Source organism: Falco naumanni, chromosome 15 (assembly GCF_017639655.2).
Source record: "Falco naumanni isolate bFalNau1 chromosome 15, bFalNau1.pat, whole genome shotgun sequence".
NCBI classification, from domain to species: Eukaryota; Metazoa; Chordata; class Aves; order Falconiformes; family Falconidae; genus Falco; species Falco naumanni.
The window spans coordinates 5899756-5913111 of NC_054068.1; the positions used below are offsets into that span (position 1 = coordinate 5899756).

The 13356-nt window shown below is 43.5% G+C and overlaps 1 protein-coding gene and 1 long non-coding RNA gene across 3 annotated transcripts in view; one reads left to right on the forward strand and one right to left on the reverse strand.

The window, feature by feature from the left end:
• The window catches only part of LOC121097840, a 72577-nt gene extending 67454 nt beyond the window's left edge, over nt 1-5123 (forward strand). For both annotated transcript variants that reach the window (XR_005831100.1, XR_005831099.1), the window contains exon 4: nt 4669-5123. This is a non-coding gene — a long non-coding RNA (uncharacterized LOC121097840). The remainder of the gene's footprint in view (nt 1-4668) is intronic.
• CDYL2 (chromodomain Y like 2) overlaps nt 1-12192 on the reverse strand; it is a 61054-nt gene extending 48862 nt beyond the window's left edge. Inside the window, exon 1 of the mRNA XM_040615185.1 lies at nt 11773-12192. Coding sequence (XP_040471119.1) covers nt 11773-11796 — 24 coding nt within the window. The 5' untranslated portion in view covers nt 11797-12192. The remainder of the gene's footprint in view (nt 1-11772) is intronic.
• Nucleotides 12193-13356: the final 1164 nt, after the last annotated feature.

Sequence of the window (13356 nt, forward strand, 5' to 3'; positions counted from 1 at the left end):
TCGATGCCTGTAAAAGTGTATGCATTAAAATACACATCCAAAACATACCTTTGTGATTCTCAGTTTTAAACAACATCCTCGGCATGTAACCCTGCACTTTGAAAGACCAACTGCCACTGGACTGCAACTTTTGATTACTGGAGATGCTTGTGATCTTAGAATGGCTGCCTTTTGGTGGTAATAGGAGCAATAGCAGCTGGACACAAAGAAAGAAAGATGTTTAGGGACAGTTCTGCTAGAGCTGTTCTGAGCTGCACAAAACCCTAGAATTAATAAAGGAATCTAAAAATTTTACAGAAAGCATTATGTTAAGACAGAAATTATTTCAGTTACCTAAGGAATTCTGCCTTGTGGCTTGCAGGTTAAGCAGCATTATAGAATGCTGTCCTTGGTTTGTCAACTGTACTTTGGACACATATCTTGAAACAGACCATATAAAATCAAAGGGCAGATACTCTAAGATGTAACAGTAATGCAGATTACATCTCCTAAATAAAAGAGTAGTTTACACATCTTAATTGACCAGTAAGCAAGACTTTTTTTCCCTTTATACTAAATAGGCTACAAGAGCAGCAGTTAATAGCTGCAGAGGAAAACTGCATCTGTCATGGTACAAATAGAAGATCCAGTTCACATTAAAAGGAGACTTGCCTTTCTCTTCTGAACAGGGCAGGTTGTCAGTGGTATTTGATATGAGCGGATGAAGCACAAAAAATAACAGCAGCACAGCTGCAGAACAATTCAAATCACTGCCCACTGTAGCTTGTCAATAAGCGGTAACCATGCACACACTGCAATACTTGATACTACTTCTAAGGGCGAGAAATGTGGTATCACCGGCACTCACTAGAAATACTGTAAGTAATGTCATGTCAGAAAGCCAATGTGTAGGATGGTCAAACAATCCAGGAAAAAGATGCGGCATCTTTTGTGGCGCTCATGACCAAGCTAGGGGACATGCTATTCAATTGGAAGAAGCAGCAGTCTTCCACCAATTCTTTTAGCTAGTCCTTGAAACTTTCTGAGGCAGCAAGAACAGTTCATACGAGATTATGAGCTACATCAGGCAGTCCACGTGCTGAGCCATGCTGTTCTTCAGTGTTCTATCAGTATAATGAGAGATGGATGAAAATAATAATCCAAAGCTTGTGACAAGTACAATGAAAAAAAAAAAAAAAAAAGGAGCCTGTCTTCCTTGGAGCTTGGAATTTTTGTTATCTTGATCCACTTAATAAATGCTGTACAACATACTCCTTGCATAGGCCTCAGTCAGAAGGGAGAGATGACAAGGCCACCTTGGCACTCCCCCTTTAATCTGTTGTCTGATGCCTCATCACTTCTTACCATCTCCTTTTTTGACTGTTACAGTACATCAGTTCTGACTTTTCAGCACAGATGAAAATGATGAACCAGTGGCAATGTTTAATTACACAGGAGTGGAAGCTGCTTTTCAACTTTTCATATTTTTGGATTGTGACAAACTTGAGTTTGTGCACCCGGACCCTATTACAGTCTTGCTTCCAGTTACTGCAGTCGAATCACCAAGTTTTAATTGCTCATCATCAGCCACTCTTTACCCCTTCAAGAACTTCTAGGCTCTTTCCCCTTGAGTCACGTGAAGGCATTTTAGTACATAAATGCAGTTTTCCCTATAATTCCTAGTGCATATTTTGAGATCCAGAAAGTTTCCATCATCCTCCTTGTATGGATTTTGATACTTAATCACACTCTGATTTAATTTGAAGCTATACTGTTACATTGTACCATTGCTAAACCTAAAAGGTTGCAACTTCCTCTGCTTAGGTAGAGGCAAGTTCAATCAATTCTCATCCACGAAGGTCTTCTCATGCTCTGTCATCCTAAATTCATGCGCTCACATTTGCACTGGAGTCCACTATTCCTCCCTTACATTAATGACCAGAAAACTTTGTGATCAACATCTCTGCAGTCTAAGTCTCAGGCTCCATTTAGGAGCCTAGCAAGCACTACCGTGCATTTTCTTTCCACGTGAACCATATTTAGCAGCAATTCCCCTGCACCTTTCCTGTCAGATTTCCTGTGCTAAAACACCTGAAACCTATCACAAAAAGATTTATGAAAGACAAACTCATCAGGTGTATTAATGTGATAATGTGCTTTTATATTTTGCAAAACAGTCCCTTCTCCAAAAAGGGAAATGATTTAGTGGTTTCAAAAATACTATTAGAGCAAATTTCAACTGCATAACATTTAAAGGAACATCCATTAGCATAGACAAACAAGTTTTTGTCTTTCAAAAAACCTTTAAAAAAAGTCTTTTTTTAAAAAAACTGTTCTGTAGTATCTCTTCTATTACTACGACTAATAAGATACGTTAGCAAAGCCCTCTCCTTTGTAGTTCGCCTGACATCTGAGAACAGTTTACAGTAGCACTACTCATTGCAGTGACTTCAAGGTGATGTAAAAAAAAGTAAATTTTGTATGTGTGAAAGAAATTGACAAGTTGAGCTAGTTAGTTAGAAATTAGACTGTTTAGTAAACATGATTTCTGGAAAAAACTCCAACATGATGGCAACTTGATGTGTTTGTTAAAAGTTAGTGGCTTTTTAATGTATATTCAGGAAAGGCCTTTCAAGATTGATAAATGTGTATTAACAACCCTGTACAGCGTTAAGGAAGCCTATGAAGACCATAAAAAAATGTAAATATAGAAAGGCTGTGGATAAACCCTTTTAGATGCTGAAATGCTTTTCTCATAGAAGTAGGAGAAAGCTGGGTTTGTTCATGAGAAACATTTTATTACATTAATATAACTTTCTAATATTACTGACTTAATCATTTGCCTCATTCCATATATTTACTCAAATGTTTTCTAGTTTACCTTCATCCCTTTTACCCCAGTTACTAGCCAGGGCTACAGCAATGAGCCAAAACTTCATTTTTATTATGCATGTTTGATCCAATGTTACTTCATCACCTTCTTCCTTCTTCTGCTTTTTTGTTTGCTTCTACCACCTGTTGCATCTTGTTAGAAGTCTAGATTGTGAGGTCTCTGAAACAGAAACTGACTTTTTGTGTGTTGGAATCTGAACCCACTATTCTGATTTGTCCTTTACTTTGCAAGGATACTAATTGACAGTGATTAGGAATTAGAATACCAGAATACAACTTGTAAGGCAAGTATGTTTGTGATCCCTGCAGACCGTATCAACATCTTAGTCAATACCTATGTTTGTTTAATGACTGTAGTAAGTACAAAACTAAGAACTGCCATATGAGGTCAGACTAAAGGTCCATTTAGCTCACTATGTTGTATATTCTAGTAGAAATTAGTACTGGGTGCTTAGTAAACAGCATCTGTAGAGTAAGGGCTGCCCTTGCTCTATACCCCTAGGTTCTGGTGATTAACAGTTTAAAGATTTTTTTCTGTGCAGAAAGGTATAAAGAGATCTGTCCTTCAAGAAGCTGTTTTACCATTCTTTGAAACCATTTACAGTTCTGACTTCCACAACATCCCATGGCAGTGAGTTCCAAGATTTAAATACTGTGAAGAAGTACTTCATTTGCCTAATCATTTCATTTGCAGCATGCCTTTTCTTGCGCAATGAGAAATAGCATTCAGCGCAGAATTAACTAATCATCCCCCATTTGTCTTTTCCATACCATTCATATCTTCCTTGATCAGTTCTTCGGCCAGCCAGAAAATTATTATGAGGTGTCTCTTCACTGACAGCCATTCCATACTGTGCAACACCCTGTTGGCCCTTCTCTGCATTACTTCTACCTCGGTGTTCTTCTTGAAATAGGTGCAGTACTGCAGATGTGGAAGCACAACAGTATTCCCCAGCAACATGATGATGATCATCATCTTCCGTTTCATTCTCAATTGCTTTTTTAATAACACAACAAATTCTGTTTGCCTGAGGTTTACCTCTGATAAGCAGTAATCTGGTCCCATGGACCAGACACCCTTTAGGAGCTGCAACACATCTTCTTGTCTAGTTTCATCTGAAGGGAGTGTGGTCACTGGTGTCCAAGACAGTTCTGTGATGCCAACAGAGCTGCGGTAAATGGGGATCACAGGGAGATTCACTTCAAAAGCACACAACTGATCCAAAATAAAATACTAATGTGGACACACCCAAAAACTTTCCATAAAGATTCCAAGATCTCTCCTGAATAGTAATGGCTTCTTCAGGGCTCATTGTTATGCATGCATAATCAGGATTCTTTTTCCTTTGATCATTAGCTTGCATTTATAAACACTGAATTTCAGCTGCTGTCATCCAGGTCTTCACTGTCAACCTTTCTCTTGACAATGCTAATAATCATCTATAACTTAGCAGCAATAAATGTGATTATTTTCCAATAATTGATGACAACACAGGTCCCAGTACTGATGTTTGGAAATTCTATCATAGCCACCCTTCGTTGCTTCCTTGCTGTGAACCAGGCAGTCTAAGAGATGACCCGACCTTCTGGACCACTGCTTTGTTTCATTAGCAGCTGCTCCTGTGGGATCATACATGAAGGTTTTTTGAAAATCCATTTACACCAGGCAGAGCCATTCTTATCCAGATAGTGACTAACAGTTCTGTGAGATGTGCCTTTCCTCTGAAAATTCATGTTAACCCTTCTCAAAACCAAGACATTTTCACAGATATCTTCTAATTCTGTGTCTTTTTGTAGGTGCTACTGATTTGCATCCAATGGAACTCAGACTTCATGGTGTGTAGTCCCTTGTATCCCTTCTTAATCCACTGGGTGCAGAGCACATGTTAATGATTACACTGTTGTAAGATGATATCACATAAACCCCACAAAATCTAAATAAATGAAGTGCCTTATGGAAGAAAGTATCCTCATTGTTCCTGTTTTGCCCCTCTGAAGGAATGGGCTGTGAGTTTTTTGTCTGGTCTGTGAGAAATCTAGCACAGCCCAAGTGGGGCAACCAGTATTTTCAAAGAAAAGTGTCTTTCTGACAGATGTGTTCACGTTGTTTTTGGTTTAGTGTTTTGTTGTAGATTACTGATCATGATGCTACTGGTATAATTTTGCAGGAGTCAACCTATTTCACCTTCTTTAGTAAGCCGCAACAAGAATAATTTTTTCCTACACATTGTGAAATCCAAAACATTGTGAAAGTTTTGAGAGACCCAATAGATTTGCAACAATATTTTATATTATGACTCATAATGAGATAGTATTGAAATAGTATTGGAATCTACATTTTCGCTATGTAATAGAAGAAAACCAATTGAAGTGTATTTCCCTTCAGCTTTGCAATATTACCAGCCTAAAGTTTTGATAATAACAATGAGTGTGACATTGTTATTCAACACGCCAAAAGGATGATTTGCCTTTTGTCAAAAATGGAATATTCTTACTCGCATGACTGTAAAGCAAGCCAGCATTCACATACCTCACTACTAATTGCCCCTACATTGCAAATATGTCACTTTAAATTGTTTAATGTATTATATTCTAATAGTTTAAACTCAAGGAACAGTTAACTATTTAATTAATACTTTTTTTTTGCCAGTGTCATAAAATGTTCTGCAGAAATTGTCTGAAAAATATATGGGAAAGGAGGAACAACAAAAAGGAATTGCCCTGATGTAAATGTACAGAGCCAAGAAACTGTAATACTGCTAAAAGTCAAATGAATGGACAAAGAAATGCTATTTACAACATAGCTGGCCATCACAATTACTCCATTGATTTAAAAAAAATAATTAGCCAATTTCTTTCAATATTAGACCACATTTAAATTTTGCCATTATCTGAACTGTCTCTCTCCAAATATTTTAGCTTTCAGAAACAATTACTAAACAATGACTTTATTGCTGGGTTTTCATTTTGAATCAAAGACCAGCCCAAAGTAGAGCACTGTATTTGTCATTCAGAAAGCGTTACAAAAACTTAGGTCATTTTAATCTTTGGATAGGCATGAACACTAAACCTGGAACAATAAAGGGAAGCATGTTCAGTTCAGTGTCTTTGGTGGTGGAAAAGTCTTCACCGCAAATGCTTAGGCCTTCAAGTGTGATACAGAGTATATTTTTAGTAGCCCTTCCAAGCAGTTATAACATGTACCTTGAGGTAAAACTACACTCGATCCAGATAAAACAATCAAGATTGTAACAAAACTGTTACATCCATAAGAATCAATGGGTTTTCAGTATCCCCCCAAATGCCAAAGAGTTTACAATGTAATGAGGAAGTTGGAATCGTGGTAACAGAGTGACGTTGTAGGTAAACAAGACAGTCATTATGTGCATTGTAATGTTCCATATGCGGCTGGACACTGGAATTTCTTAGCAAGATAATGAATATTGCCAGAGTTATCCAGTTACACTTTTGAAACTCACTCAGTACCTCTAATCTAGAAAGACCTGGGCAGAAGGGACCTGGGGTTAACTCTTTGATATCGGTCTATATCTCAGTTTAATCTATTGTCCAGATGATTGCCCAGTTTCGGATTGAAGAATATTGTCTGTGTGGCAAATCACACCTCATTTAGAGTAGAGTCCTGAAAACTTTCATCAAGCAACCAGACTTCTAGATTCTACTGACTAAGGGTAATATGCTTACAGGTCAACTGTCCTCAAAATAAGGTGTCTTCTAAATACTGATCTTGATAATAGATCAATGAGAATTTATAGATAAATAGTTGATTCTTCAAAACAGCTGTTAGTAAAGCTTTTCCACTAAAAAATCCAAATAAAGAAGCTGTTACTTACAGATGACCAGCTGCTTAGCTGGTGGGCACAAGCCCGGTACTACTGAAATCAGCATTACATCCATGCTACAGGAGTAGGTGCTTAATTCTGTTCTATATTCCCCAGATCCTCCTTCCAGTCACTATTTTCTGCTTGTGAAATCAGTTTTGTTCCTTCACCATGGAACTGTTATATCAATAGAGGTTGATTTAAGTTAAGAAATAGGAAACGTTTACTTAGACATACCATCTTCTTGCAGGTGACCTCTGTCTTAGAAGATACATGTGTGAAATACTTTAAAAATAATTTCTGCTTTCCAGTTCAATAAGCAGGTTTAAGTAAGTCTTTTCTAAAAAGTGACTTCATTGAAAGAGATGCAAGATGGAAAGCCACGATGCTCAAAAATGCATTTCCTCACTTTGTAAAACAAAGATTCTCTTAACTGCATCTGCAAACCAAAACTAGCATCCAAAAGTTCAGTCATGTTCTCTCCCATTTGCATGTCTCCACATGTAATAAGGATTCGGCAGGCCAAACAGCGCCATTATTATCTTCAAGTTTTGACTTTGCTGGTACCTGAGTGCAGGTATAAATGGGAGATGTTGCAACTCATCTGGAAATACATTATCTTTCTGGTAGATTACATGAGCTAAAATAAACTGTAGCTCATTCTTACACAGCTGCATAAACAGACTAAGATTTAATTGAAACCTGTCACTATGGTGAGCAAGCCTCCTATCCATGGGCATTGTATCATTTCAGTGAGAAGATGCCATTTTTTAAAATGTCACTTTTCCACAAAGAGCAACACTTCAATGCAAAAACCGCTGAGTTTTAAAGACTGATTTTATTATTGTGATCCAGAACTACATGCATGTGACAATCCCCTCCAGAGATTTAGCTATAATCTTTAGATCACTTACCTAAGGTGTTGTAATATAATCTGACACAATGTTAAAATAAGACTTTAGATGTCAACATCATCGTTCCTGAATGTCTAATTGTGTTCATTGTATATAAACCCCCAAAATATTAAATTAAAAAAAAGCATCAGTCAGCTTCATGAGCATCTCTGTGATACTGATAACTGATTCATATATTCATCAATAAAGGAGGATTTTATTGCAGTCAATGGGATGCCCTGTGCTAGGAAAAATAAAGTTAGGTACACTGTTCATATTGAATTTTTCTCCCCTCTAAAGCCATCTCATACACTTTTAATACCAGAGCTTTTGTGAGAGAACTATTTGGGTTCAGATAACTTGAGAGCTAAGTTGTGCATGGAAAATACAAAATATTACTTCAAATGGCAGACAACAACTTTAATGTGAATCCACAAACTTGGCATTTAAGAGTAAATACATTACCCTTTATATTTGTTACCAAAATTAATGAGGATTTCCTATCAACACATCCAACAGAGTATTTGAGTATAAAACAAAATTACTGAAGGCCACTGTGAACACTCCTTTGCCAGTCCTTTATTTTCAGTTTGTTATCTCTAAGGAATATGCACCATAGTTCTTTAATATTTAACAGGTTCCCTCTTACGAGAAAAAAAAAAAAAAAGGAATATTCCATGACTCTTTCACCCACTCAGAAAAATTTGAAGTCATAAGCACATGAAAGTCAAGCAAAGCCAAACTAGTATTTTATATAGGCTGAGAATTACACTAAAATATATAAAGTGTTCCTTACTGTTAAAGGGGAAAAAAATTACTTAAAAAAAACCCTTCAAAACTAACACCAACCTTCTATCATATAACGAAAGTAACTCTTTTGATGTAAAGTCTCTTGGTTCTAATACACAAATCTAGAACTGACTACCAGTAAACACAGAATTCCCAGTGGATATTCTTTTGCTTCTAGAATAAATCGGTACCTGTTTCACAGTCCTAAAAGAAAGGAGGTATTTCAGATTATTAGAAGCCATTTCTAAATAGAAAAAGGTACCTAGTTAACCAAACGCTGTGGTTATTTTGTCTGTGATCTTATTTTGCTTCAATATAAAGATAAATTAATTGACTTTAAAAGGTTGAAAAGCCTTTTAAAATAACCTGACTGTCAGTGAAGGAACTGACAGGGTAAATATGCACATCTGTTTCCAAAACTTAAAATTTTATACTTAAGTTTCTTGAATGCCACCAAAACATGAGTAGTTAGTGTAGGTAATACACACTGTACTTTTAAATGTGCTTTATCATGGCTCCTAGATCATGATTTGCTCTAACAAAAATAATTTTGCAGCCAATATTAAACACTCCAAATTGCAGAGGTAATTATTGTCTTATCTACTGAAGTTCAGTAAGAATCCTTGAAGGACTCAGTTATTACTAATGGAGTCAAAGGGGAATCAGGAGCGTAGTATACCTTTGCAATGTCACAATAAGCCCCAAATTATTTATTTACACAAACAGCCCCAAACTATTTCAAGCTAAAATCCTGAAACTTTTTAATGACCATTCTGCCATCTGCATAATGTTTTACTTGTTCAGGAGGACAAAAAGGAATGACGTATCCAAGTAAGAACAAAGGTGTCAGCTCTGAAAGTATAAAGCACTTCATCTCACGTGCTCACTGGTGTGGGACATCAGAGCTGTAAGAGCTTCCTTCTAAAGGTCCCTTTGATACAGTTGGTTTTCTGGGACGGGAAAGAGCAGGAAAGCAAAGCTGAGCCATGTTCTAAATGAAGCTGCTACCATCTACACACTTGCTACCTACTAGACATACAAATTCTTCAGCTTTCTAGACATTTCTTCTGACCTCTGTCATGGAGAACTTTGCAGTAGAGATGCAAAATGCAGACGATTGATAACCAAAGCCCTGCACATACTCTTTGCCAGCATGTCCAACATGCAGATGAAAATTTTACACCACGACCGGCCTCATGAGAAGGCCATATTCGAAACACCTCACACAGCAAGCAATGAAGAGCCACCCTTCTTCCCCCTACCTGTTCTGGTGGATACAATTCTTCCATATTTTACAATGATAAGCAAAAGTAGTTTGAATGGATTAAGAAAGAAAGGAAGTGATTCAGAGGCTTTGAACTGCAGCACTAACAATTCACATTCATCCATGCAAATGCCTGCCAAGTGACTGGGCCTAAAACTGGCTGCAAACTGGGTTGTAAGTCTGCTCTCTCACAGAACAGCTACATGCCAGGTTACTACTTGAGGAACATCTCTTGTATGCTCCGCAGTAGTACGCAACGCACAGCCCACATCCAACTGCCAAACATTGTCATCTTATAGTAACACAAAGATCACAAAAAAGCAGAATTTGTAAATGATGAGTAGGAGCTAAACCAGCATGGCTACCATTAGCCCAAGAGGTACTAGTTTTACTTCTTTCTAGAACTAATCCAAACATCTAAAGAAAACCTGGACAACAGCAGACAAAGAACCCCTATGCATCCCAGAAATGACTAATACAAAATCGTATTGCTAACTTTTTTGGGTCAAAGTTGTTCTTCACAGAAGTCCCACTGGTTACTCCAGAGTCGCAACAGCAATACAGCTGACATGCAGTATCCTTACAGTTGCAAAGTAATATGAATGACAGATATCGCAAAAAGGTCAATGATACCATTCAAATCATCATGTACACAACGTAGGAAGGCGCAACTGCCGTTCACTTCAGTGGAGGTCTGTGTCCCACACAGCAAAATACAGTCCTAACAGCGCAACATCATCCCTTATCTACGACCTTTGTTAAAGACTTTGAAAGACCATGACAAAGTAAAAACTGTCGACGTGCAACCTGCCAGATCCTCCACTTCTTGCACGTAAGACCCTACAGCTGATCATCAAGATCATCAAACCGAGAGTAAGTCCAACCATGTCCAACCAACAGCAGCAGCAGCTGCACACCCAGGCACACCCCGATGGTTGTGCCGTGCCTAATCATCGGCACCCAGTTCCAACTGGAAAGCGATGGTTCTGCCCTAGCCCTCCAACTGCGTGCTCTGGGCAAGCACAAGGCAACCGGCCATTTCACCAGGCAACGCGGAGCCCGAGGAGATGTTCCAGACCAAGAAGCGCAGGATGGCCAGTTCTGTTTGGCATTTTTTTATCCCGGATGGTGGACAGCCACCCTGGTTCCGCTTACCGGGGCTGGCTGGGTCCAGTCCTTCTTACTGTTCATTTCTGCTCCCTCCCACCTCCTGCCCTGGCACGGCAAGAGTGGCTAGACTTGTTCGCAGTTCGGGCATTAGAACTGGGTGCCTGAGGTCAAAATTTGGCTGGGTCTCGCCGCTCGCCTGCCAGCTCCTTTCTCCCTCCCTCCCCCCCGACCTGGAACCGGGGCTGCCGTCGCCCGCCGCATCGCCGCTCTCCCCGCCGCTGCGGCCGGGGCACGGCAGCACGCCGGGCTGCGGGGGGCCGGCGCCCGCCTCACCTCGCACCCCGGGCCGCCGGCCCCGCCGGAGCGCGGCCCCCGCCAAACTTTGCCGTCCGCCATGGTGGCGGGGCGCAGCGCGGCCCCCCCCCCTCCCGGCCCGGCCCGGCCCGGCCCGGCCGCCGCCCCCGCCGCCCCCCGGGCGTGAGGTGAAGCAACCTGGCGCCGGCTCCTGCACTTTGCACAGCGGGCGCAGAGCCGCCTCCATCCCTGCGCCTCCCGGCAGCGCTAAGGCGCATTTTTTCGCACTAATCTGCACATTCAGCACGTCCAGAGCGCCTATGACTTTACCTGGACTTTCTCCACTCTCCGGGCTCATCACACTGCGATCGCCTCCCCATCCTACCGCTAACTCTCGCTCTCCTTCACTCCTTCCTCCTTCTCTCTTGCAAGGCCTGCTAAGATCAAGCCCGATGGAAAGTAGAGAGAGAAAGAAAGAGAGAGGCAGAGGGAAGGGAGGGGAGCCGCTCCATCCCTCCCTCCCCCGCCGGCACACACGCCAGCCCTTTTCCCCCCACCCCAGCCCTTCCCTCGGCGATTTCCTCCGCTCTTCGGCAACTAAAAAGGCTCCGCGGAGCGGCTCCCCGGGGCGCCACCGCTGCCCTCCGCGGCGCCCCGGCCGGCACCCCACCGCCGCCCTCCCGCCCCGCGGCGCCCCGCGGCCCCCCGCTACCTCGTAAAGGTCCCCTGAAGCCATGCTGGGTTGCGGGACTGAGCTCCTCCGCGCCGTCTCCCTCTCTCCACCTCTCCCGCTCCCCCACTCGCTCTCTCTGTTGAGTAAACTGTGTTTTGCAGAATGACAGGCTTTGGGGCTGGCTGTGCGCAGAATCAGAGGCGAGGAGAGGCAGAGAGGCAGGCGGCGGGGCTGGCGTAACCAGCAGCAGCTCGGGCGCACAGCGCCGAGAGCCGCGTCTCCCCCGCGGCGGCGGGGCCGGCGCCCCCCCGCCCTCCCGCCGCCACCCTCCCCGCCCCGGGGGGCAGACGGGCACCGGGACGGGTCCCCTCACGCCCTCCGGCAGGGAAAGTCCCGGGGCCGTTCGGAGGGCGGCCTCCTCGCCCCCCCCCTCCTTCCCCGCTCCAAGCCGGGAGCGCTTCAAACTCTTTCCGCGGCCAAAATAAATAAATAAAAAGAAAATAATAATAATAAAAATAAAATATATTAAAAAAGGGGGGGGGGGGGGGGAAGGAGCGGCCGCGCGGCGGGGAGGGCCGCGCCGCCCGCCCAAGGTCACCGCGGGGAGAGGCGGGCGCGGGGCTGGCTCCCCGCCGCCGGCCTCGGGCGGCCCAGCCGGCCACCTTCCCGCCCCCCGGCGCCGCATGGCCGCCCCACCCACCCCATGGCCATCGCCGAGGAAGTGGAGGTGGCGGGAAGCCTGCCGCCAGCCCCCCGAGGAGGCGCAGCCCGGGGCAGGTGGTGGGTTTCGGGGCCACCTCTGGCCCCCACCAGTGCCCACCCTCCGCCTGGCGAGGGAAGGTCTCTCCCGCTCCCTTTGCAGCCATTTTGCAAATTAGCCAGCCCTCTCCAGGAAATGGAAGCCACCGGCCTCCCGCCACCTGGTCTTCATGGGGAGGCAGCGGGCGGGCGGCGTGTTGAAGTGGCTGTGGGATGCGGGGCGGTGTGGAGCCGTCAGCCATTACCCCCTTAGAGCCTTCTGGGCCTTTTCTCTGAGGAGAAGGGCCGCCCCATGGCCGCTGGCATCCTCACGGCCCAGCACGGCGGCTTACCTGAGCGAGCGGCACCATGTGAAGATGGCACCAAGTAAGCCGGGCAGCGTCTAGACCTCCCACCTGCCTTTAGCCACCATTACTGTCGAACGGCTCCTGCCCAGGAGGTCCCAGGTTGAGAAGGTTTTCTCCCACCAACTTGGCCATGAGTGAAAGCAAACCAGCTCATCGTGACAGGAAGCCCCTCTCCCCGCCGGCCATGATGGAGTCTTGAGGCAAAGGGCCCTCAGCGTGCCGCCACAGCCACCATGAAGCAAAGGGCTGTACTCTCTGGAGGCTGCTGGAATATCAAGTTGTGTTTGTGAAGGATTTGCTTCTCCCAGTGAAGCATTGAGCATTCTCTTGATACTCTCTTTCTTGATACGAAATGCGCCGTTAGGGTTTGCTCTGACCAGGCCTTCCCACCTTGGCTTCACAGCCAGCCTGCCATAGTTGTTACTGGCCTTTAGACGCCGTGTTCTCCCCTCATGGCTGGCAAGTGGTCGTCATTCCCCTGGAGTCTGGGAGTAATGCTGGGTGCTGCGCAGTCTGG